Here is a 26549-nt window from a genome sequence, read left to right on the forward strand (position 1 = left end):
ACTGTCAATGGCAGCTCCACTAAAAAGTGAGAGTTTTCATCATGACTTTTTATTCAGAAATCCCTCTCCACAAGTTTCCTTGCTTTTCTGGAGCATGAAATGACACAGGACTTCCTGCATGTGATTGAGCTGAGAGCGCACTTTGGGGTGAATGAGGAAGTTGAATGTTTTTTTTTTTGTTTTTTTTTTTGCTTATCAAGAGATTTCATGGATGTTTAGCCACACTAGTGTAATTTGATACAGTTATGAAGAAATTAGACAGAAGATGGAGCACAGTGAAAGAGCTGACCTGTTCCGTAAAGTTGTGTTAATCAGTGATGAAATGGGGTACTGCTTTTAACACATCCTCTCTTCATCTAGTTGACAAATATAGAGCATGTAAGTACATCACTTAGTTATTCTTCGTGCTTTTTTATTAGCTGTTAAAATTACGCAGACGTGAACCCATGTTCTCTGAAAATAGCTGTACTTCGATTTATTAGCAGATTTAATCCATCCAGCCATTCTCTATACTGCTTAGTCCAATTCAGGGTCACAGCGGGGGCTGGAGCCAATCCCAGCCGACACTGGGCGAGAGGCGGGGTACACCCTGGATAGATCGCCAATCTATCTCAGGGGTTGACACATAGAGACAGACAGACACTCACACTCAAAATTACAGGCAATTTAGAGTCACCATTTGAGCTAACCCCAAACCTTTTTGGACTAGGGGAGGAAACTGGAGTACACAGAGAAAACCCATGCAGACACGAGATTCATACCCGGATCCTTCTTGCTGTAAGGCAGCAGTGTAAACCACTGGTCTACTGTGCCACCTTAACTGATTTCATTTAGATTTAAATACAATTTAATCACATTTTTTGTTAAGGATTAGTTGGCTCTTCATGTCAGCTGCTGAAGGATAGTCAGATGATTTATAGATAGATTTATATTGGCTTTAAGTAACCAAAATTTTATGCCAATTCTATGGTGACATAACACAGCTGTGCCTGAGTGAATGTGTTCAAGTCCTTCATGCATGGTGACATTTGCCTCTGAGTTATAAAAATGTCCACAGAAGGGTCTTTCTGTCAGACTGTGACATACTCATGCTTTTGTTGCTTTATAACTGAAAGCTCCCCTTTGTTCAGTAGCAGATTGAAATTTTGCAACCACAGTTAATGTATGCACTTCATCAGTAGAAAATATCACGCCCATTACGTGCATGATTGTACGTATTATTGTTAATTGACTCATATGCCTAAATCATTTAAGTACACAAAAATTCTATATTTTATTAAGTTCCTCACTCATTTCTGTCCTCTTCAGTCTTAATTGCCCCACATGGAGAAACTCTGCAGTAGCTGTGAAAAAAAAAAAAACAGATAAAACCAACTAACATCAAGTTTATAAAGGAAATTACGAAGCTGAAGTCATTTCTTCACCTGGGCTTCCTCCTTCTCTCTGTATTTTCTTACGCTACATTTACAGTAGTGTCCAGGTGTTATTCTAGCATGTGTGTCCTCCTGCTTAGAGGAGCATAATTATAGTGACTGGATTTAGAAGATTAAGCTCATGACTAATCAAGTCCTGCGTGGACGTCACCCAACATGGTAACTTATTAACATATTGAGCAGCACTGAGCTCATTTAAACAGGACAGTTCCATTAGATTTGAAGAAAAATCCCACTTGTTTGCTTGCATACTGAGCATTTACTGGCTATAGACTACCGTTACTCTTCTGTCGCTCACATCACCTACTATCTATATGAAGAGTTCTGGTTTAATGTGTGAACAGTTTCACAACGTGCCAGTGAAGAAACAGGTTCTGCAAAAGCGAAGTGACAAAGTTAGAATGTGGTTGCAAGTTGTCACTTCACTTTTAGTAACAGATATAGTGCGGAACGGATATGTTCATGTGCTGATAGACGGCTGCTTATGTCAGAACGTCACAGAAATCCTCTTTGAAAATGCTCCACAAACTATAGCCTGTGTAGTCAAAAATGATGTTACAATAGTAAAGTTTACCCATAAAACACTCCTCAACTTTTGCTTTCTTATGAGTGCAAGCAGAGAGGATCTATTAAACAGTGGAATACACTCAGTGGACTTACTGCCTTGGCTTACAGTAGCTTAGATCCTAGTTGGCTTAATACAGGCCAGGGACAGTGACGTTAAAGGATCTGAATTATAGATTATCGTGCGTGTGAGTACACGGCACAGTTGCATGTGAGAGTACATACTGCTGAAGTGTGCTGAGTTGACACATGGGAGAGGCTAACAGACACATCCTGTAGTTAAAACCACAGGATGCTCCAGAGATATTTACAATACCTCTGAACACATCTGTTGACAGTGCTGTTATGTTGTTAATCCCAATCAGTTTGCTGTCACAAAAGACAAAAGTAATATGTAGTGCGGTGCTTTACTTTTTTGTAAATAGACCACCCCAGTGCAACAATGCATTCCTCCATACATGATTTATTGTGAAGCTGCCACATACAGCAATGTGGAAATCCAGTTTTTTGTTGTTTGTTTTGTTTTTGTTTTTTGGTTTTTTTGAGTTAATTAAACTGGGAATCTCTTGTTCTGTTATTACCACAGTCTCTGTCTGAGTGGAAAATACTGCCGATTTTAAATGTTCTCACATGATCAACATAGAGGTATTTGATCAAAAACATGTTTGTTTTTTTTTGTCCAGTAATTTCGTCATTGTCTTAGTCTGTATTGAACAGGGGTTTTTATCTGTTTGTTTTCTACTATCCTATCATCAACGCATGTTTTATCAATGCTGAGACCTCCAATTACTGCACCGCTGCAGGCAGCATTATGGTTGTCAGCATGGGGCAACACAGTGCCATGACTAATGATGAAAACGAGCACTCCCCATTGTTTTCCGAACATAAGATTAACCCGACATTTTGAATTGAATGCATTTATTCAAATCGTGACCCTGCCAATACTGGCTGAGGTTTCACACTTTCACACGAGATGATGTTACTCCTCGAGCTTTGCCTGCTGTGTGTAAGTTGGTACACGCTAGTTTTCATTGGTTTGTGACCATGCCAGCTGTAGGTGCCTTGTGGTATTGATTTGGTATCCTCATATAATTACCATCGTTATCATAGGGGTAATTAGATGTTTAAGAATTTATGTAGCATATGCATTCCTGTGGGGTGATCTCAGTCTTCTGCAGTGGAGGCAGTGACCACAGTTAAAGTGACAGTGTGATCTGCCACATTTCCTAATTATAAACACTACCTTAATATACAAAGATGTACAGATTGCCATTTATGTGAAGTAAATAAACCAGACACAAGCTTGGTCTGTTTAGGTTAGACCTGAAAGAATAAGTTAATTTGTCAGTTGACAAAAAAATCTTTGTTGAGATTCTGTAGACTTATGAAAATCGTTGCAGCAGCAGTGATGTAGGGTCAGTTTGGATGTGAGATCATCTGGTCTATAGTTCTGCTAGGTGCAGTGTGTTGAGTAATCCTGAGTGGCACAGTTTTCCTAGCAAACATAATGAAAGGCTTATTTAGTAATACACTCATAATGAGAAGAATCTTGCTTCAACGAATTGCTTAACTGGGTATTTGTGTTAGATCAACATATTAAAGTTGAGGGAGGGTAATTCTGAAAGCATAGTAGAGACCCAGACACTCATTTTTTCATGGAATGAAGACTACGTGCTGTCTGATCAGTGACAGCGTAGCTCACTGTTTGATATAAACCTCAATAGAATGAGAAAGGCAATGAGTAAGTGGATGTGTCAGTGTGACTTGCTGAGTTTTGTTTTTCAGATGAACTGCAAGTCGTTAGTGTGAGAACGTGTCAGAGGATGCTCCTGATCTGCGGGGTCCAGTGCTGAGGGAGGGTCTACGGAGCCAACTGGTACCCACGATGTCTCACCACCAACACTACCAGCGAGGCCCTCAGGGCCGCACCATGAGCTCTGAGGAAAGGAGCTCTACACCAGTTAACAAGACCTCCACACCAGTTCACAAGAGCGCCTCCTCCTCTTCCTCGTCCCAGCGTGACAGCCGGCAGGTAATTTTCAGGCCACAGGAGGAGGAAACCCATCTCGAAATGGTTTGTAGGGATAGCAGTCAGTGCCATCCTCTGGTGAGACAGTTTATGCAAGAGAGGAAAGGGAACTGGAACTGGAGAGACAGGCTTAATTCCCTGATTATTAAATAAAAACCTTACTGAGGCATGGTAAACAATGAGGTGCACTCTTATTTCACAGTTCACAGAATTGGTGTTGAAGCATAACCTCTGCAGTAAGCCATCTGAAGCCCCCAGCCCTCTTTAACTCACCCAGCTGCTGTGTCACTGTGGCCACGCAGAAACAGGACACTGACACTGGAATCTCTGACATCACCCCTTTTCCGTCGGCACTGGGTGATGAATATTTCATGAGGGACAGGCGGAGGCTTGGTGCTCCACTGAACATGTGGCATGCTCTGGTATGCTGTGTGGGAGCCTGGCTTGTGTCCCCAGGAGATGGCTCTTTGAGGAGAAAGAGAAGCTGGTATAAGAAATAGAGCAGAATCAAAGTCCTGCTGTTTCAAGAGGCAGACAGTTAAACCCCCCAATCCTGCTTTCTTCAATGTTGGCCGCTTGCTTTTTATAAAAAGACCTTTATGAATGAAAGGACTCCTCATTTCATTTCCCAGACTCCATAATCTTAATGCCCAGTTAATCTAAAAACAAGGTGATCCATAGCCACATATGTTTAATCATGTGTGGTATTATCCAAAGACATAGCTGCATGAACAGCAACACATGAAAAGGCTTTGTCCAGTAGATTCTCTTTAATTTTACACACGTTTGGATCAAGACGTCCAGATACTCAGTAGCATATTGAGGGAATCAGCGGCACAACACGAATTTAATTGGGAATTAGTTGTCTAGGTTGTTGCAGCTGTTTTGTGTTATGATGTTCACTAAATGATGCAGTGATGTGCCTGCAGGTGGGTGACAGAGACACTGAATGTAACAATTAGAGAGGCAGGTGCATCATTCAAAAACACCGTTAGTGACAAATCTGTTGAGTTCAGCCGTCACAGGGATTCGGCTCACAGCTTTTCCAAAAATATACAATGAATCAAAGGCCACATGTCAACCAACTATTTGACTGAAAGTGTCTTAAGTATGTTTGTCTGTTGTGTAATCGTGTAATTACGTTTCTTCCCTCGCCCATGTTGTTAGATCAGTGGAAGGGAGGAGTGAATAAACCACATTCTCAGGAGAATGTAAATAAAATTTTGTGCTGACTAATGTCCAAACACACACCGTTGACAAAATAAATACAGCTCTGCTAAGTTACTACAACTGAAGATGAAATGAAATTAATTTAAATCAAAGTATTATTACTAAATAGAAAAAAAATAGCAGTAGGTGATTTTACAAGTGACTATATAAACATCACTGGCTGACATGCAGGCACACCTCCAGCATCGATAAGTGTCTCTAAATGTATATTGATGTTATGCAAACACCTTGGTTGTCTGTTAACCTTTATGTCAGTCACCGTCTGCATGTGTGTTTTGTGCAGGGAGTTTTCTGTGATACTGTGCTGCACCGTTTTAGAGGATGTACAGTGGGATTATAGTAAATCAACTTGAGGGACATTCTGAGGGAGCACAGGTTTGAGAAAAGACCTTAGCTAGCAAGCAAGGCTGGGCCTCAGATTTAGGAAAAAATGAGAGTGGGGCATTTTCTTGGGGAAAGACTTAATGAGATCCAGCCCCCATTTTCAAATCAATACATGTCACTTTCCCCTCTGCTGACGACTACTGTTCACTCTGCAGACCCTCATGAGTGCAATTAGAGGCACCATCAGACGTGCGCACAGATTCAGACACACACACAGAGTTACAGTTCCAGTGGATCAGGACATTACAGGTTGAATCAGGATGTCACCACAGCTCTCCATGTTTCCTCCTGCTGCTGGTTGTTTACTGGTTAGAGAGGGATACATAGAACCACCCGCTGGCAGATATTTAAGAACAGCCCCTTTTGATTTATGAGCAGTGAGCAGAAAAATCGATGAGGATATTATCAGTTGCTGTAAGATCAGATAGTGTCTGTTTTCATGGTAATGACTAGCTCATACTGATGTTATTGTAGATGAACAAATGATGGAGCACTTACCCTGTCAACCACATAAATCTTCCCTACAGATGTCTTTCCTAGAATTTTGCTTGAACATATTAAATGTATTTATTCCATTGTCTTTTTCACAACATAACAAACCAAATGAAGAACAATGGAGATTGTACTGATAAGAGATGAAATCTGATATATTGTCAGATATGATGCCATAGATAAGATGCATCTAATAGCTGGTCCAAAAACAAGACCAGAAAAAAGTCATTCAGTAATCTGTGAAATCTTTTAAGTTTAATGTGAGATATAGTTGAAAGCTATCAGAGAAAGCTAATAAGTGACCGTAGCTTAAGATTTCTTTTTGCCTGTCTATGCTTTCTATGATCAGTAATGAGTGTTAATACCCAAATTCTTGTCATATTCAAAACCTGTTTGATGAATGAGTTTAATTTTATGTGGTTTGTCGTTTCACATGCAGAGTCATTGTCCTTTTCCACAGTTACCCAAAGACTTTTTTACTGAATGAGCAACAGAGTGCAGGTCTTCTGCTGAGTCTGGGGTGTTTACACAGAGCATGAAACTTGTACACTGGGTGTTAACTCCTGATCCATGTGCAGCGGACCCTCCTACTCAGCTTTACTGCTGAGCCAGCCAGACACCTCAGTGAAATCAATCCACGCTCCAGACGCACTGTGGTTATTAGTTGCTGAATTATCATCGTTCAGTGAAAGTAGTTTTCTGTTCTTGCATGGTATATTCTTACATTTTCCAAATATACCAGGAGAACACATATGCTGCGTTTTTGAAATTATTGGGTGTATTTTGCAGAAAACACATGAGGCTTTTCAATTAGTGGACTCACTTATTTTCACTCTTGTTTTTCACATTCATTAACATCATTTAGTTTATTTATTAATTATTCATAATAATTTTCCACATTCCATGGTGATAGCCTCAAATGTCTTGGGAGTATCAACTCAAAAAACGAATATATTGAATTTTCAACAATATAAAATAGAGAAAAGCAACCAAATTTAAGGAGCTGGAACCAACACATATTTTTAGGTTTTGCTTAAAAAAATGACTTGAAAATTCATTATTGTTTAATATTGATTAATTGTTTATGGATGCAAAATGTGAAAACAACCTTTTTATATTGACTAAAAACAAAAGAGATAATCTAGATAAAGTGATAAAATAGAATTGTATCTATAGTTAACTACTTAAATTTTAAATTTAAAAGGTCTACTTGTTTTTATTACACCATAATGTTTAATTGTGGCTTTAATAAACTAGTAGGTAATAGAGATACCTGACAATTTGAAGCTTTTCATTAGAAAAATCATTCCTATAATATTTCAGCACTTCTCTTTCAGGAGAGATTGTCACTCTGCTTGTACATTAGTGCCTGTGACAAGCAGATGTGTGAGAGAAGCGTGTCATCACAAGTGAGCTGTGAAGTGCTGAGTTAGCTTAAGGTGTCCCCAAAGGACTGTTTGTCCTTTCTTCTGCTCAGGCACACCTTAACTGTAATAGTCTGATTTGCTGCCGGCGCTGGATCCCATAAGATTTGGCCTGTGAAAATGATCAGTATTACAACTGTAATTTTACTATACACTGTCATTTCTTAAAAAAAAAAAATACTGGTATGTCAATGACTTTTCACTGATATGGAGAACAGTTTTTAGTTGAGAACTCTGGGAAAAAAATACAAAGACAAAAACCTAAAGTAAAGTTGTCCTGCATCAAACCTTTACACGTCTCTCACTGAATCTGCTACAGGATCCTTCATTAACAGGGTAAACTCACCAAGGGGGACCAGCTCATTCAGCTTTAAATTATTCTACAGTGAGATCAATGAATGTGAGCAGTACAGGAAAACACTGACTATATTCAGTTGTGTTTTCAGGTTCACATAACAGAAGAAAAATTGTCTGGAGGCAGAGGTTGTATGATACTCACAGGGAATTTGATGATTTATAATGTTGATGAACCAGACCCTAAAACAATGCCCAGAAAATTGCACTGAATTGCAATATTTGCAGCACGAGTCATTCTTTATGTAGTGTAATATTGATTTACCCATATCGAGCCTGTTGAAAGTCTGTTTGTAATGCTGCAGATAACACAGAGGAAGTTTGCCTTCAGGGGTTTTTGTGCGCTCCTGGCTGCCTCTAAATGAGGGTGCTCATTAGGTGCAAGGCTGTGAGTTTTGAAGAATTAATGTGTTGTTAATTTCACAGGCAACACTATACAACTGAGGTTTTCAACAGATGATGACCTAATTGCTTTGAGTGTTAATGAGTCGACTTTTACAATGTGACAGTTGTATATGCTGAGCTACATTTTGTTAATGAAGTTTACCTCCTTTACTTCCCCAGTTACACAGGGCCGATGCAATGAGGGACTGGCAAACATAACGTCCTTACCAGACAGATCTGCTCATTAGTTTCGTTAAATGTCCTTCAAACCAAGGACGAGCGTTGTCATACAACCCAAAGATCTGTCTTGATGGTTGCATCATTGCATTGTGCACTGAAGGGCCTAAGGTGATTATTCGGTTTGCAAAAGAAGCTTGTGTAGGTTTTGGATTTTGGCTTAGCAGCTTGACCACTACTGATTTAAGTATGTAATATACATTTACCAATATACATGATGGAATGTGCCAAGAAATGGGTGAGTCTTCCTATGGATGCTTCCTATCTCGACTGCCCTGTCATGTGGCTCCAAAGAGCAGGTTATCAGGCCGTGCTGCAGCAACTCTCCAGGGACCTATGACAACACCACTCTCCAACCCTTACCTATTGTATTTCCTACCTACATGAACTTAATTCTATTCTATATTTAAATGTATTCTGTTATATTATTTACCTTATACTGTGATGGACTGGTGACCTGTCCAGGGTGTACCCCTGCCTTTAACCCAAAGAGAGCTGGGATAGGCTCCAGCAGATCCCTGTGACCCTAAATAGGAATAAGCGGGTATAGATAATGGATGGATGAATGAATAATTACCTTATATAGTTATTCTGATGGATAAAATAAGCAGCTACCTGTCATGTTGAGATATTTCTACAGAGAAAACAAGGTTTTACAACAGTGGTACACCATAATTCAATGAAGACATGTTAATATCATTAGATTTAGATTTCAGTTAACTAATAGTAGACAAAAAACACTTTTTAGTACATTAACAACAAAATGCTGGTGTAGACAGTTGTAAGTAAAGTGAGCGTGCCATAAAAAAGTGAACTTAAAGAAAAGACAATGAATGGATCATATTGCTTCCATCAAAGCGGCTTTTCCCCCAGTTGGATGACAGTGAGGTCTAACCTGTCCCTGGCTGACCCCACTGTCCCTGTACTCCAGAGGTGTCAGTTTGATTTACAGACCCACTAGAAGCAGGAAGAGCACAGTCAGGAAAAAGCTAATGGAGTGGAAATGCTGAGAGCGCAGGAGGAATTTGAATGGGGCAGTATTTCTTTAAATGTGTACTAAAGCGCTCAGTCCTGTTGTTTTCCTTTATCAGACTGTGGGAATGTAAGCAGAGTTTTTTATTTTTATTACAGTGAGTATATCTCCTGTCTTATTTTTTTTCTCATTCTGGACAAATGAGCTGTATTTTTATTTGTCTCTAGGAGGCAGACAGCTGGGAAATCATTGAAGGGCTCAAAATCGGTCAGAGCAACGTCCAGAGGCCCGATAAACATGAGGGTTTCATGTTGAAGAAGCGGAAATGGCCCCTGAAAGGCTGGCACAAGGTATGCTCCACAGGCAAACTTAAAAAAAACCCCACTTTCAAACACAGTCATTTCCTGCATTAACAGTTTGCTGTCTAGTAATGTGCTGTTGCTTGAAAGAAGTTCTCCTTTCATGCACCTTGCATCACCCTCTCTGGGCCTCCTCCACAAGCATAGTGGAAATTTCACCACCATCAGCATCACCAGCACCAGTGGAAACCAGTTTCTGTCCTTAACATATTTGATCTGACACAGAACAACAAACATGCTGAGAGAGGAGAAACTGTGGGCAACTTGAATTTGTATAGAATCTATAATATCAACATGTTTAATGTGATCTATATTCAGTGTCTTCTTATTTAACCAATGGAATATTTTTGTGCTTATTTTCTCTGCAGCGTTTTTTTGTTCTAGACAATGGTATCCTGAAGTACTCCAAGTCCCCCATTGATGTAAGTAACCCTGACTATAACCCACAAGCACAAACAGGCCAGGCCAGCCTGACATCAGCTTGGTTTGGCAGTGAGTCAGCAGAGACATCTGCAGCAGGGGTCCCAATGTTCACTGTCTTTCAGCATGTCATGTCATTTTGCAGGAGAAGCTTTACAGCAAATTTTCAGTCCTCGCATTTATAGTACACGAATGACCATCAGTGTCATTTGCTGTTCAATGGGCATCTAACGGTTGATTTCATTGTCAATTAATTCATTGTTTGTTGTTTTTTTTGATTGGTTCAATACTCATTTGGTAAAGTTAACCTCTGAACATCTTACAATAGTGAATAATGTCCAACAAAATTTCCTAGAAACCAAAGGGGCATCTTCACATCACTTGTTTTGTCCAACCACCAGTCCCAAACCCTAAGGTATTCAATTTTTTCTCATATAAGACAAAATACAAGCCAAAGGTTACTGTTGAGATGTCATCATTTATGCTTGAAAATCAGCAGTTCTAACACTTTTTTGTTATACTAAGAATATTATTTTAGTTCTGTCAGATCAAAACCAGCTGCCATGCTCCAGAAGTTTGTTTAAACTAGTTTTTTTTTTTTAAATAATGAAGTAAAAGTAGATGGTACAGTACAAGATCTAGTTAAAAAAAATCCAAATTAGTTTCTAATTGGCTGAGCTAGTTGTGCATACTCACGCACAAGTGCAGAATCCCTGGGGTATATGGGTAATTAGCCTTGGTTGTGATTTACCCAAACCAAAATCATTTATCAAATTAGTATTCAATTTATTTTCTGTAGATCAAATATTCATTTAAACTGCTGTACAGCTGTTTTTATGCAATAATTGTATCTGTTAAAAGTCTGATCACATGCTTTGGTTTGTTCAGACTTGGGAAGATTGTTCTAAATTAAGTTGCAGATTTTGTGCGCACAAATTTTTTTACAATTTGACTAAATGTAAACTGCAAAAATCTGTTTATCACTTGGTTCAGATCCAGAAAGGCAAACTTCATGGCAGCATCGACGTTGGCCTTTCGGTGATGTCCATCAAAAAGAGAGCCCGTCGCATCGACCTGGACACTGAGGAGCATATCTATCACCTGAAGGTAACAGTGAAGGGAAGAGTCAATAATGTCATTTTAACATTCACAGCAACACTGGATAAACGTCTTTGTCCTCCTACTTTTTAGGTCAAATCTCAAGACATCTTTGATGCCTGGGTGTCCAAGTTGCGTCATCACCGGCTTTACCGTCAGAACGAGATTGTCAGATCTCCCCGGGAGGCCACCATGCGAACATTTCCTCCCCCAGCTGCCATAGAAACCTCCCAACCAGCTGCAAGTGTGGGACATGAAGCCACGGTGTGCCCCCCTTCTTTTTCATTGAAACAGTACCAGTGCTCTTTGTCACTCATGTCACTCATTCTGCCAACTGGCCTTAAACTTTGTTTTTCATCCATGTAAACTGGGTTATACCATGTTACCTCCTAGAATGGGATAAGTAAAAAAAAAAACACACTACCATAAACTGTCACCTAAAAATCTGGAAAAGGAACAGCCAGGCTTGGAGTTTCCCCATTTCTAGTCTTTATACTAAGCTAAGCTAACTGTCTGTTGGCTTCAGCTTCATATAACAATCTTCTCTAGATAAGAAAGAGAAAAAAAACTAGACCTGACACTCATATGGGCCTTTCTGAACATTTTTCATATTTCTAATTTGTTTCAGACTCAAAAGGAGTCTCTCTCTGTGCTCTGAGCAGAGTGCCATTACTGATTCAGAAAGGGTATATCATTGCTGGTCCTCTCTTTACTGGAAACTGGGATAGTGTGTCCCAAAATAGCATCTAGACGAGAGGAAGTAAAAATTCTCTGAACACTGACAGTTTTAACAGGCTGTTTTCATGGTCAGACATGAGTCTCGATGCTCATCAACTTGTGCATAATGCTCTTCCCCGAATATACTTAATAGCATTTCCATGTAAGTACTGTAAATAGCCAGCGTTAATTTAATACAAAGCATAAGAGGGTTTTTCCAGTGTACATGCATGAACGTTTTACTACACGTGACAGTTGGTCAATGTGTTTTTCTGTCTCCTGTGTTTTGTAGTTGACTGGTAAGGGTAATGACTTAGAATATGTAGACAGATACCATAGGCTTAATGCCATAAAGCTGATTGAACAATGAATTGTATCCAGATCAATAAGATAACAATAAGGACTGTTTGTCTAGATTGTTACCGGTTTAGTGTGAAAATTTGTGTGAAAATGTGAGGATGCAGTAGTGCAGATTCTCCAGGGAGCGAGGCTCTGTGCCTCACTCAGGATATTAGAGGTGAGCAGAAGGCTCGTGATTCAGAGCAGCTGGCTGCAGCCTGATCAGCTCACTCAGAGCAGCTTAAATGAAAGACTCCAGTCCTAGAGTCTGGATTATTAAAGACTTTGAAAGGAGGTACCAAAGATCTCCTTCCGGTACTTAGGAAAGCTTCAGCATGACAGCAGTTCTGCATGTTCCGAAAAGCAGGTTACTAGTTCAACCTGCTCTGTTTAATGAGTCTTTTAAAACCTGTTGTTTTCCAGCTAAGCACATTCTTACAGATCATACATACTGAAACCACTGATACCAACCAGTCCCTCACTGTTGGCCAGTGACCTTGATGCAGATGTTACAGGTGTTTCAAGCGACTGTGACGAGTGTGTAGAAGATCTATATTGTGTTAGGAATTCTAATACAATATAGGATACATTAGGAATCATTCAACTACCGGGAATGATTTTTCGTGCAGAATCGCACTGAAAACAAATCTACTTCACATCTGAGGCTAAAATGCCAGATATTTGCTGCATTTACTGCCTTTCTTCTGTATTGTATGATTTTATATCATTGCAAATTCAGATTTTAGACTATTTATCAGACAAAGCAAAGGCTTTCAAGACACTGAGAAGTATTTGGCAGCAGTTTCTCACGTGCTCTCGTTTTAGCCTGATTTAGATGGTAAAATTTAATATTTAGCTTATTTTATGTAATGAAATAAGGAGCCAACATGCAATTGAACAATATTTAGAAAAAGGTGTGATATTATTGTCACGCAAATGAAAAAATGCTATGTACGCTTTGCCCAAACTGATATTTTAGACACAACTGACATAGCTCAGCTGCTACACTGACCTGATTTTTCACTCACTCTCTGTAAAATATGCAATACGCTAATTTAATTTTCATGTTACCATTCAAAGCTTTATTAGTGTCATAGTATTGTTAGGTTACTGGGCCCATATGACTCACAATCATTCATCTTTATTTGCGCTTCCTTGTTTTCTTCTCATCATGTGTGTCTCTTCCTGTATCACTGTAGCAGGCTAAGCCAAGCAGCTTGCCGTGGCAGCCGGTGGCCGCCACCAGCAGCAGCAACAGCAGCCTGCCTGCCTCCTACAGTAATGGCCAGAGTAAGGTGGTTGCTTGGCTGCAGGAATCAGAGGAGATGGACAAGTGTGCGGAGGGTAAGTGCAATTTCCTTTTGCTGCAGCAAATCTGATTTTACAGAGGAGCTGATTAAATCAAAACTCAGGCCTTATAATAAATCCTTCTTAACCTTGGGTCGGGTAGCTGGTGACCATTTTGTGAAACATAACACTCAATGTGTTTGTGCATGCGTGATCATGAATTTTATTTTCAGAGCTCGCACGATGCCAGTCCAACCTGACAGAGCTGAGTCGGTTGCTGCAGAGTCTGGAGATTCTACAAAGGACACAGTCAGCGCCCAACTTCACAGATATGCAGGTAAAACAGAAACGCACATGTACGGATACGACAGAGAGCAGGGGAAGCAATTCAGTTAGGGTTTCATTTAGAGGTTTCTTTCTGCGGTGCATTGTGGGCCGCGTGTGTATTGGTGTGTTTGCGTGTGTGCGTGATAGCCTGTATTACTCTGGTAATGGTGGAGATGTGTCAGGCTAACAATAGGTGCAGTAAAACCATCATTACCTGTCTAGACAGACAGGATTCTGCTCACAGAGCATCGGCCTGCTTCTCTACCTGATCAGCACCTAACAGATTTCTGTCTTTATTATAGTTATTTGGCTGAAATACATTTTAACACTGCACATTCCACTTGCCTTGAAATTTTGTTTGCAACTCATTTGTGAGAATGTTGTCCTTTTTTGTTGTTTCACTGCAATCAATGTGTTTTTTTTCCCAAGTGTTTTGCTTACTTTGTGACGTTTGCTCTATTAATCACACTTTGCATATTTTTGATCCATGTGTGCCACAAAGACCAATTGTGTAGAATTGTCAAAGAAAGAAAAGCGCTTGAACAGAAGATGGAGAACAAAAAGTGTCGGCAAAGATGCAAAATTCCATCTTCAGGTACCTCTCTTCAGATTTCTACTTTCTTCACACACACACACACATACACACACACACGCACATGCATTTTCAGTAATTATGACATGTTCAGGGATGCAGTTTGTAACATGCCTGCATTACAAAGAAATGCACAAAACAACTTGCATTTCACTCAGTTTCTTCATTGAGTAATTTCATTCGAGCAGGCACAGTTTGTTTTTATAGAGCACATTGATGTTTCAGTGTAAAATTGTTTTGTAGTGGTTATAGAGACTAAAACTGATCTGGGAACAGGTTGTTAAAACACACATCCACAACGAATACAAAATAGTTTCTGTCTTTTCTGTTTTGTTGTTCTTTAGTTGGTCTGCACTGTAACTGGCACTTATTAGCATGGTGTCATGGCCTGATTGAGTGTTTTTTTCCCATCTTTGCTAATTTCCCTTTAAGTTGCTTAATATATTCATGTGCTTTCATACAGAAATGAAAACAACTATTACAGAAGAGTGAAAGGCTTAAAGGTTGCTTAAAAGTCCTATTAAAATATCTGCTGAAATATTAAGTAAAAAGCAATAGGATCCCTGTGATATTACGTTTCACATAGAGTCTCAGGGTGAATCCCAGTTCCCCTAATTGAGTCTACATTTCCCTCACAATCTGTATCAAAAGGATGCACAGGTGTATCCATGGTTACAGTTCCTCCAGGCAGCCTCCTTGCTCCCTGACAAGGACTGAGATGGCTTCCAGGTCAACAGAGGACCAAGGAATGATAAAATAGGGGAATTTGGATTCACCCCATGACATACTCACAGCTATGTCACTAGACCTAACTAATCAATTAATAACTGTGCCAGTGCCAGTTGTTGCGGCCCTACTTTACTTTCATAGATTCTACTTTAGAAAGAATATCAAAAACAGGTGCAGTGGAATGGGAAAGTTATGTTACATTTTTCATCACGATCATTTGAAGGAAACTAGTATGAAATGACAATTACTGTTTCTTAGTGTGACATAGTTTGTGTGACAGTGAAGGGTACAGTACATTCAGACCTAAATATGCCTGATCAGACCAGTGTTCTTGGTCTTCACAGTTGGTTGTGGCTACCAGAGAGACATTAGCATTATTGTGTCTCTCAGCTGATTGACACTAGCCCTCTCTCTCCGTCCCTCCAGGTCCCTCTTTCTGCCAGCATGTCCCCTGTCCGCCTCCACTCATCCAACCCCAACCTGTGTGCCGAGCTGGTGGACTATCAGCCCCCTGTCTCCCGACTGACAGACAGCGTGGAGTGTGCCAGCGACTACATTAAACTTCAGGAGGAATTCTGCACCATTGCCCAGAAAGGTAGGCAGGCAGCATGCATGGCTGCAGCTCCAGGGGTCTATAAGGCGAAATACAGAAAGTCCCACATTTTTTTTCACTCCTTATATTAATCTTAAAGGATTATTCTGGTTTATTACAACCTGGGGACCTATTTTCAAAGGTTTTTTTTTTTTTGTTCTAATTTTACATGTTAGATATTTTGCTGAGAAGTTGCTAATGAGAGACAATGGTTCACATGATTTCAATGATTTTCAAACAAAGGCCCAAGTTAGGCAAATGTAGGATTTCCTGCTTTTTCTTACTTTATGTTATAATAAATTGAATCTTGATTTTTGGTTTTTTTTTTTTGGTTTTGACTGTTGGTAGAGCAAAATAAACAATTTGATATCACTGTAATTTTCATGTTAGCCAGTGTTTTCATTATTTTTTAGATATTCTTCAGAATAAACAATAAACAATTGAGGCTCATTTAGAGAAAATGAGAAAATAGAGAAACAGATGTGAGTTTCAATGTATTTTGAGAATAATTATTTTCACTTAGGAATCGTGACAAAGCAGCTGGGGAAAGCTTTAATTGTTTAAAGATAGGAAGAATATTAATTTCCTTTTTCCCCTGTCTGTGTACAGTCCACTCCCTGCTGAAGTCGGCCTTCAACACTGTGGCCATAGAGAAAGAAAAGATCAAACAGGTCCTGTCTGACCAGGAACAGTCAGACCATTCAGCCCAGATCAATTCTCTCAGGAAGTCTCTGTCACAGGTAATGAGCTGTCATCAACCATTACCCATGATGCCTCTTTTAATCCTCATCTGTTAGGGTTTGTTTATCAGGTATATTTGGCAACTCTATATACTAAAGGCAGAGCTCTGTTTTAACACATAATTACCAGGAGTGATCGAGACATCACTGAGGAAATAATTCAAGCAACCTGCCTTTGCTCTCTTAAAAATGTAGTCCGATAAAACGCACAAACCACAGCTGCATCCAAACAGTCACAGTTCAAAAAGTCTTGAGTCTTGAAACACCGATCATCTCTTCCTGTATTAATTAGTAAGTGAGCGAAATGTGCAGTGCAGTTCATTAACTCTGCTGCTTAGGGTTGTGTTGTCTACCCCAGTGATTTAATTGGCCTGTTTGTCTGCTAACAGTTGTCATCATTTCAGTGAAATCTTTCTGCTGCTTTATCTTCGTGCCTAATTGGATGCATATGTGACAGTGTTGTGACAGGCAGGAGGTCAGGGTTTTATAGCAAAAACTGTGGAGTTGATAGTCAGGAGTCATGGCTGTTTCAGCAACAGCTACTGATGTCAACTATTTGAATCCCTGCTGGGAAGTGCTTAGCAATTTTGTTTTCTTAATTCTGTGTTTTTTTTAATTTCAGTTTTACCAATGCACGGACATATTCAAAGCTAAATAACAGTTTTTTTGTTTACAATGCAAAAAACAAGCTGTGACAACAACATTGACGCTTTAACACGTTAAGGCAAATTAGCAAACAGTTGACTAACTATGCATCAAGTCAATACAGAGCAACATTAGACATTTCTTTATACCCACCTGTCAAATGCAAGTCCAATTCTGCTCTCCACCAGCTCCCCAGGGAAATATCTGTCTCTTTAGCTACTAAAAGCGCCAATAAAAAAAAAAACTGCACTGTGGCCAAGTACAGTTACGTTACACAATTGTAGTATACAGTGGGATTAAGCTGCCTGCTTCTGCTGAAGGAGATGCTGATTAGAGCCCTAAGGGTGAGCCAAAACAGACCAGTGCTGAGCTATAAAACCAAAACACTTAACTAAAAGATGCTAAACTGCTCCAAACTGCAGACAGACAATCCTATGTGGACTCATCACTATGAGCGACCCCTTTCACATCCATCCAGTGTTTTTATTAACTCTTCATTTAAAACTGTAGATCATAGAAGCTTTAAAGAGCTTTTAAACTTAACACAAGGCTGTGAAAAAGTGTTTCGTTGACCTCTCTGGTTGGGATTTTCAAATGTGTTTCACCTTGTTGGGTGTGACCAGGAGTGTGCTGTCATACACCTGTCTGTGCAGTGTACAAACACCCTGGATACACGCCACAGCAAGGTGAGTAGTTAAACCACCTGAGGTTAGAATATTTTTAGATGTCATTAATTTGCAGTTTAAAGGATATAGTCAGGTCTTTGGGGCAGCATGGCTGAGTGGTCAGCACTGTTGCCTCACAGCAAGCATATTCCTGGTTTATAACCCAGCAGGGGCCTTTCTGTGTGGAGTTTGCATGTTCTCCCTGTGCTTGTGTGGGTTTTCTCCAGGTACTCCAGTTTCCTCCCACAGTCCAAAAACATGTATGTCAGGTTGATTGGTGACTCTAAATTGCCCATAGGAGTGAGTGTGAGTGTGTGAGGTTGTTTGTCTCTATGTGGCCCTGTGATGGACTGGTGACCTGTCCAGGGTGGACCCCTGCCTTTCACCCAAATCAGGTAAGTATCTCAGTCCTGATTCTTGCATGTGGGTGGTGAGTTGTGGCAGCAAATTCAGGACTACCAGGACATGTCTTTCAGCCACAGCTCTGTAAACATATGCTACGCTCATTTTTAATGCTTCATGTTGGTTGTGGATAGATTTATTTGTGCAGTTTTGCAGCAAACTATGACTGTGTATAGTGTAGTTACTCTAGTGAAGAATCACAGCTTGTACGTACAGGTGAAATAACACAAAAAATTTATTTTCCAAATTCTGCAGCAGTCAAATTATTAAAATGTTTGACTTTAACATTTACAATTCTTACAGAAAATAGTAAGATGCAGGAAAGTCACTGAAGTCACTGTATATTTTGAAGTGGGGTTAGGAGCCAAAACTGACCTTTAAAATAATCTAAAGTTGTATCTGGTATATTTAGATATGAACATATAGTTTCTTGTGGAACTTGCAAAATAAATCACATTCTTTTTTTTTTATCCAGGCCCTGTCCCAAAATGCAGAACTTCGAAGTCGACTCAATCGCATCCACTCTGAATCTGTCCTGACTGAACAAGTTGTCAGTGTGAACATCATCTCCACACCTGATGAGGTAGGTCGATGTCAGACTTTCACTGACACAGCTAATTTCTGACCCCTTCCCTGATGAAGGAGTCAGAAACCTGGCAACAACATACCTGACTAGGTAGTTACCACTTGTTGTGTGTTTGCTTCCTGCATTTGTCAATTCCATTATTGATTCCTCTTTAAAGAGTGACAGTATTCCCAGTACACCTTGGCAGGTAAGCTTAAGGATCATTATTCTATGCAGAACCTTCCGTGAAGGTTAATGGAAAAAAATTCTAATTATATACGGATGGGAGCTTGCCCTCTGGCAAGGATATACATGTGTGCAAAATGAACTCATGAGTTGTCTCCTGATGGTTTGTTTGTTCAGGTCTGTTTCTGGTTCTTAAAACTTTCATCCTAGCAAGGAGCAGCGAACGTCTTGTGTGTTTGCTTGTGTTTGCCTGCAGCCTGGAGAACAGATGGGGATCCCTCTGACTCAGCAGGCCTCTAATGAGAGCCGACTCTCCATGTCAGAGTCTGTGTCCGAGTTCTTTGATGCCCAGGAAGTGCTTCTGTCAGCCAGTTCGTCTGAGAACGAGGTATGCACAGTTGAGAAAAGATGGCAGTTTGGAACAAGAGGAGGTTAAATTAGCCCTGCTGCTGGGAAGCTGGATGAAACATCACTGATAATGGCTGCATCTGGAGCTGGAGTCAGTCAGCAGTTAAGAGCAGCATATAACAGACTCAAACGAACTCAGGCGTATTTGACACAGTGGTCTTTTTTTAATCTGCCTCGAGGTGTAATTCCTCAGTTGTGGCTCAGAATTGTAACACTCTTCTCTTCTTTTGTTACTCCTGATTTGTAGCTCCTAGCTTTGTTAAAAGACAGATTGCCCATCTCTTGACACACAAATCTCTATCTTCTCTTTAAACTCCTGTGAAAACCCTTCTTCAAAATAGACGTGGCTTCTCAAGAGCCATTAAGCATTTCCGCTCCTCTGGCGTGCATTGAGCCATGTTGAAGGATTACACACTGAGGAAATTCATCATCCTCCCATCCTGTAGGTCCAACGGTAGAGCTATTCAGACCTGTTACAGTAGTGACCAAGTCTTCATCAGTGACAGGCAACTGTAATAGAGGCTATTACAGTGAATGGCTACAATATGCTCCTCTTTGGCTGGATCAATGACCTCACTGTGTTTGCTATATATAAAGTATGAAGATGCTGCAGTGTGTCATGATTACTGCAGTGGGACAGATAGTCAGTGACTGCTGCAGTTTGTTAGCCACTGGCAAACTGCAGTGACTGTATTTATGTATATGTGTGTGTGTGTGTGTGTGTGATCTCTCCGCTGTTCTGACCAGCATTTGTGTTGTTCTCGATTGTCCTGACTCACTCCGCTCTCTACCTGTTCTCCTCACAGGGCTCAGACGATGAGTCATATGTCAGCGATGTGAGCGATAACATTTCTGAGGACAACGCCAGTGTGACCGATAATGTTTCCAGACAGAGTAGGTCCAATTCTGCACCATCACAATCCTACACCAAGGTTTTGCAGTGCTCCGTTATAAAAGTGGGAAAAATAAAACAGCACGAGAGCCCAAACTCAGTGGCTCATCTATGCTTCCTCTGTGTCAAATACTGATTCTGGTAAGCACATGTAGGTGCCATGAAAAATATTTAAATATTTAATTTAAATATGTGATGTAGGTTCTAGACTTAGACTTTGATTTAGACAAAATTCCTCTGGTGTCCTCCTCCTGAAATCTATGACGAGCTCCATCTTGTCCACATTCAGGAGCAGGGGGTTAGCCTGGGACCACTCCACAAAGTCTCTGATCAGGGTCCTATACTCCGACTGAATGGTGTTACAGGCACTGGAGAAATCATGTTTTTGGACTGTGGGAGGAAACCAGAGTATCTGGAGTAAACCCACACAAGCACAGGGAGAGTATGCAAAGCCACCATGCTCCCTTGATTGATTAATCGATTATTAAAATAGTCGTTTGTTGCAGCCTTGATATACAGCGGGTAAAATAAGTACTGAACACGTCACCATTTTTCACAGTAAATATATCAAATTTTCACCAGATGTTGGTAACAACCCACAGATGCAAAGAAATCAAACCATAGATGTCCATAAATTCAGTTATGTGTAATAATGTGAAATGACAGGGAAAAAGTATTGAACACACCTACTGAAATTTATTTAATACTTCATAACAAAAGTCTTTTGTTGGTGATGACAGCTTCAAGACACCTCCTGTATGGAGAAACTAGTTGCATGCATTGTTCAGGTGTAATTTTGGCCCATTCTTCCACACAGTCTTCAAATCTTGAAGGTTCTGTTGCCTCTTCTATGAACTCTGATCTTCAGTTCTTTCCATAGATTTTCAATTGGATTCAAGTCAGGTTATTGGCTGGGCCATTCTAGCAGTTTTATTTTTTTTCTCTGAAATAAGTTAAGTTTCCTTGACTGTGTATTTGGGATCATTGTCTTGCTGAAATGTACACCCTCATTTCAATGTCTTGGTACATTTTTCTATTCATCCTTCCCTCAATTATGTGAAGTTTGCCAGGACCGTATGCTGAAAAACAGATGATGTTCCCACCTCCAAACTTCACTGTTGGTATGGTGTTTTTGGGGTGATATGCGGCACTGCACATAAGAAATAGCACTATTTCTCCTCCAAACATGGTGTGTATTTTGACATACAGAGTTCACTTTTGATCGTCTGACCAGACTAAAACCAAGATTAAAATTAAAACTAAGACTAACTAAAACTGAGGTTAAGACTAACTAAAATCAAGACTAACTAAAACCGAGACTAACTAAAACCGAGATTAAGACTGACTAACTAAAATCAAGACTAAAAGTAAGACTGACTAAAACCGAGATTAAGACTGACTAACTAAAATCAAGACTAAAAGTAAGACTGACTAAAACCGAGACAAAAACTAAAACTGAAACCAAGATTAAGACTAACTAAAAAGGCTGACTAAAACCAAGACTAACTAAAACTAAGACTAAAATCAAGATTAAAAGTAAGACTGACTAAAATCAAGACTAAAACCAAGATTAACTGAAACTAAGACTAACTAAAACCAAGACTAACTAAAACTAAGACTAATCCATCCATCCATCTATTATATATACCGTTTGTTCCTAACCAGCATCATGGGGATCAGCTGGAGCCTATCCCAGCTCTCTTTAGTGAAGGGCAGGGGTACACCCTGGACAGGTCACCAGTCCATCACAGGGCCACATAGAGACAAACAACCTCACACACTCACACTCACTCCTATGGGCAATTTAGAGTCACCAATCAACCTGACATACATGTTTTTGGACTGTGGGAGGAAACAGGAGTACCTGGAGAAAACCCACACAAGCACAGTGGTGGTTAGCACTGTTGCATGCTAAATTAGTTGTTTGTTGCAGCCCTGATATACAGCGGGTAAAATAAATATTGAACACAACCAACATCTTGTGAAAATTTCAATATCAATAGTACCTTTATAAATATATTTACTAAGAAAAATGGTGACGTGTCCAATACTTATTTTACCCGCTGTATATACAATCTCATGATGCAAAACTCTTGCTTCCAGCACAAGTCTACCAAATCTGGAAAATGACCAGGATTAGTAATATTTTCCCAAGATGATTGATCTGACAAATAAAGAAAAATTAAAGAAATTATAGTTTTGATTTTTTTTTTTTTTTTGACAAATTTGATAGTACTTCATTCTTACAGCCTGAAATATCTACAATAAAAGGGGTTTACATATTCACACCATTGTGAAATCAGGGCACTCCACAAATTTCATCTGAAGTACAGATGTCCATATCAAATGCCTAATTTCCCGTATGAAGAATGACATGTATATGCTACAATCTCTGTGGGGGGGGGGGGAAATTATTATCAATTAAGAACAAGTACTTCAGAACATAAATCAGTTACTAGTCACACAGATATCAGACGAAATAATCAGTCTCCCAAAATTTTGTGTTGGTAAAGAAAACGTGACACTACTATGCACAATGCAGCAATCGAAAAAAAAAAAACTTTTGTCATGATGTTCCTTACCTCTAAAATAAGAGTACAGTATATATACAGATACAGTAATACTGCAGTAAGTACAGATTGTTACCAAGGATGTTACCATATTGTTTTCACAGTGGCCAATGGAGACTTTGCTGGCAGTGCCTTCCGTAACGGCCGACGTACCTGTCTGCCAGCGCCGTGTCCTGACACCAGCAACATCAACCTCTGGAACATCTTGAGAAACAACATTGGCAAAGACCTGTCCAAAGTGTCCATGCCTGTGGAGCTCAATGAGCCTCTGAACACACTGCAGCGCATGTGTGAAGAGCTGGAGTACAGTGAGCTGCTGGACAAGGCTGCTGAGACTGAGGATCCCTTCGAACGCATGGTAAAGAAGCCGGCAGATACACGCCCTGTGCCAAATCAGATTAATCTACCTGGGTGTTAAGTCTATATAGTGTTGCTTCACTGGTGCTTTTCTGGCTCATTTGATGTATCTAGATTAAATTCTACATTTTGGTGTCACCTGCATTTGTTTATATTAGAGGTGACATTGCCAGTCAGAAGGCAGCATAAGCAGTCCTAGTAATGTCTGATGTGATATGCTCTGATGCAGCTGTCACCCTTGGCTGCTTCTATTTTCATCTATCTCCTGTCCTTCTGAAAGTGTCAAATACATACTAATGTTAGGCTTAATCTAGACACTATGAACTGGATAATCCCCTCTTTTTTTTTCTTGACTGTCTTGTTTGGACTCTGGCAGGTTCTTGTTGCTGCTTTTGCCATCTCAGGCTACTCATCCACTTACTACAGAGCAGGAAGTAAGCCATTCAACCCGCTACTCGGAGAGACGTATGAATGTATTCGGGAAGATAAGGGCTTCTGTTTTTTTTCGGAACAGGTACGTATATGCAGAGATCGTTTTATCTAAGGTAACAAATATTTAATGATAATAAATATTTATACAATAACAATTACGTAATTGATTAGTCTCCTGATTATTTTCTTAACAGAATAATTGTTTGGTCAATAAAATGCCAGAAAAATGCTTCTTACATTATTTTTTAGGCCAAGGTGACAAATTTAAATGTCAAAATCTGAAAATCTAAAAGCTGTTCTGCTCACTATTATATATAAAGTGGAAGAAAAGGAAATTCTTCACATTTCAGGAGCCGAAACCAATAAACCTTTTGCATTGTTACTTGAAAAATGACTTTTAACTAGTTAAAAATTGTTGCTGTAAAAATGGTTAGATGTCCACGACAACAGCCGTCACAATATTTGATCTTTTCTCAAAGGTGAGCCACCATCCTCCCATCTCCGCCTGCCACTGTGAGTCTAAGAACTTCACCTTCTGGCAAGGTAGGTTACCTGTCTAATTAGTAAGTGGTTTCCCCCGTCGGAGCTTCAGACGAGCCAACAAAACTCAACTAGCTTCCTTAATATACTGAAATTATACACAAAATGAACAAACAAATACTCAATAAAGGAAAAAAATGGAGAATTCAGTATGTTTCTGCCTTTTTGTTTTTTAGATGTGAGATGGAAAAACAAATTCTGGGGAAAATCTATGGAGATTTTACCAATAGGGAGTGTGAACCTCATGATTCCCAGGTAAATCTCCTTGGTGTAGTGGTTTAACCTGAAGCTGATTTCATCCCTAAAATTAAGGCATTAAAATGATCTTAGTGGTCCTGATGCTGTGTTCATGCATAATTTGTGACTTTTAATTGCCTTCACATCTACATCCAAAACCTCATTACTCTGATATATGTGACTTGGCGCTGTACCAGCTGTTTGTGGCTGGTAAATAAATCCTCTAGATCTGCAGCAACAACAAATTATTTCACCAGTGCTACCTGGGCTGTGACAGCTCTTAATAAAACATAAGTATGTTAAAACCAAATACATAGATGCCAGATACTAACCAAATCTGTCGTTCACAGAAATTAAATTCAATTATGTTGTGTTAAACAGAGGGTTTAAAAAAATCTATTAGAAATTTTCAGTGCCTCTCATTTTATTCACAAATACAGAATTATACAACTCTTTCTACTTATGTATAGCATTTCAGAACAGATAAGGTGTACTTTATCTGCAGTAGTCTGGTGTGTAAAACCTTGACATTTCTTCTTTCTTTACAGTAGCTTTGTTTTGTGTCATAATGTCCTTTAGAAAAAGGAATCTCCAAGGAGTTCCCATAATGCCCTTTTGACAGAGACGTTTGGGGTTGAGTGCAACTCTAATTTTAGCTCAGAAACAGCTCACGAAATAGCTCAGACATGAATACGGAAAATGTGGAGCTCCTGAATAAGCTGCTAAATCATTGATGAATTTTTTTTGTTGTTGATCTGCCATATAGGAGCGCCTTAAGTCACTCAGCTGTTATTGGCCCTTTCTAGGTTTGGAGATCACTACGAATGGAACAAGGTCACCACCTGTGTACACAACATCCTCAGCGGACGACGGTGGATCGAGCACTACGGGGAGATCACTATCAGAAACACAAAGAGCAGCGCTTGCCTCTGCAAACTTACCTTTGTTAAGGTGTAGTAAAGTGCACTGTTACTTACCACAGGGTTTCTGCTATGTTAAAATTGAAATTTAAGGCTTTTTAATACCACGTTGAATGCTGTTTTATACTGTTTTCACAATGGCCAAAGAATAAAAGAAAATTCTTAAAAAAATATATGGCCTAGAATTTTTAAGTACATATACGTATTGATATTTGTATAATATCTTTCCAGTACTTTCTAGCTGTAGATAACAGTAAGTCCTAGAAATTTGATCACAAATTTGATAATAAATCACAAATTAATTCATTATTTTAGGTCAGTTTAGATTTTTGCTGAAAGACACTTTCCGATGGTACAGTACCACAGCTGCTGTAGCTCACAGTTGTGACAGAGCTTTATTACAACTAGCGCTGGTGTCTGTGGCATCAGTGCTTGTTGATGCTTTTCACAGTATGATGCGATTTAAACATTATTTCTAGATGCCTGAGCTACGTCAGCTGGCTCCTCTTGATGTGGAGGAGCAGTGGCTCTTCTCCGAGGTCCTCCCGGGTGACCGAGCTGCTCACCCTATCTCTGAGGCAGCGTCTGGCCACCCTGCGGAGGAAACTCATTTCAGTCACTGAGATCTTGTCCAGTGAACTGGACAGGTGACCATAGGTGAGAGTAGGAACGTAGATTGACTGGTAAATTGAGAGCTTCGCTCAGGACAACATCATCTGCAAAAAGCAGAGATGGAATCCTGTGTTCCCCGAACTGGACTCCCTCCGGCCCCTGGCTGCACCTAAAATTCTGTCCATAAAAATAATGAACAGAACTGGTGGCAAAGGGCAGCCCTGCCAGAGTCCAGCATGTACTGGGAACAGGTATGACTTACTGCTGGCAATGTGAACGATCGGAGTTCCTGCTCCGATCGTACAGAAACCGGACAGCCCATAGCAGAGAGCATGGACCCCATACTTGCAGAGCACCTCCCACAGGACACCACAAGGGATGCGGTCGAATGCCTTCTCCAAGTCCACAAAGCAC

General features: G+C 39.9%; 1 protein-coding gene across 9 annotated transcripts in view; it reads left to right on the plus strand.

Moving 5' to 3' along the window:
• osbpl6 (oxysterol binding protein-like 6) overlaps positions 1–26549 on the plus strand; it is a 35302-nt gene that overhangs the window by 3109 nt on the left and 5644 nt on the right. The window contains exons 2-21 of one of the 9 annotated variants that reach the window (XM_026294731.2): positions 3783–4029; positions 9732–9854; positions 10232–10285; positions 10639–10698; positions 11277–11390; positions 11475–11645; positions 13637–13781; positions 13958–14061; positions 14554–14646; positions 15799–15967; positions 16574–16704; positions 18892–18999; positions 19160–19189; positions 19424–19555; positions 20382–20469; positions 23142–23395; positions 23771–23908; positions 24306–24369; positions 24543–24621; positions 25410–25554. In XM_026294731.2, coding sequence (XP_026150516.1) covers positions 3883–4029; positions 9732–9854; positions 10232–10285; positions 10639–10698; positions 11277–11390; positions 11475–11645; positions 13637–13781; positions 13958–14061; positions 14554–14646; positions 15799–15967; positions 16574–16704; positions 18892–18999; positions 19160–19189; positions 19424–19555; positions 20382–20469; positions 23142–23395; positions 23771–23908; positions 24306–24369; positions 24543–24621; positions 25410–25554 — 2349 coding nt within the window. In that variant the 5' untranslated portion in view covers positions 3783–3882. The remainder of the gene's footprint in view (positions 1–3782; positions 4030–9731; positions 9855–10231; positions 10286–10638; positions 10699–11276; positions 11391–11474; positions 11646–13636; positions 13782–13957; positions 14062–14553; positions 14647–15798; positions 15968–16573; positions 16705–18891; positions 19000–19159; positions 19190–19423; positions 19556–20381; positions 20470–23141; positions 23396–23770; positions 23909–24305; positions 24370–24542; positions 24622–25409; positions 25555–26549) is intronic. The other 8 variants (XM_026294732.2, XM_026294738.2, XM_026294734.2 and 5 more) reach the window with 8 other exon arrangements.

The sequence above is a fragment of the Mastacembelus armatus genome, chromosome 21, assembly GCF_900324485.2.
Source record: "Mastacembelus armatus chromosome 21, fMasArm1.2, whole genome shotgun sequence".
In the NCBI taxonomy this organism is placed as follows: Eukaryota; Metazoa; Chordata; class Actinopteri; order Synbranchiformes; family Mastacembelidae; genus Mastacembelus; species Mastacembelus armatus.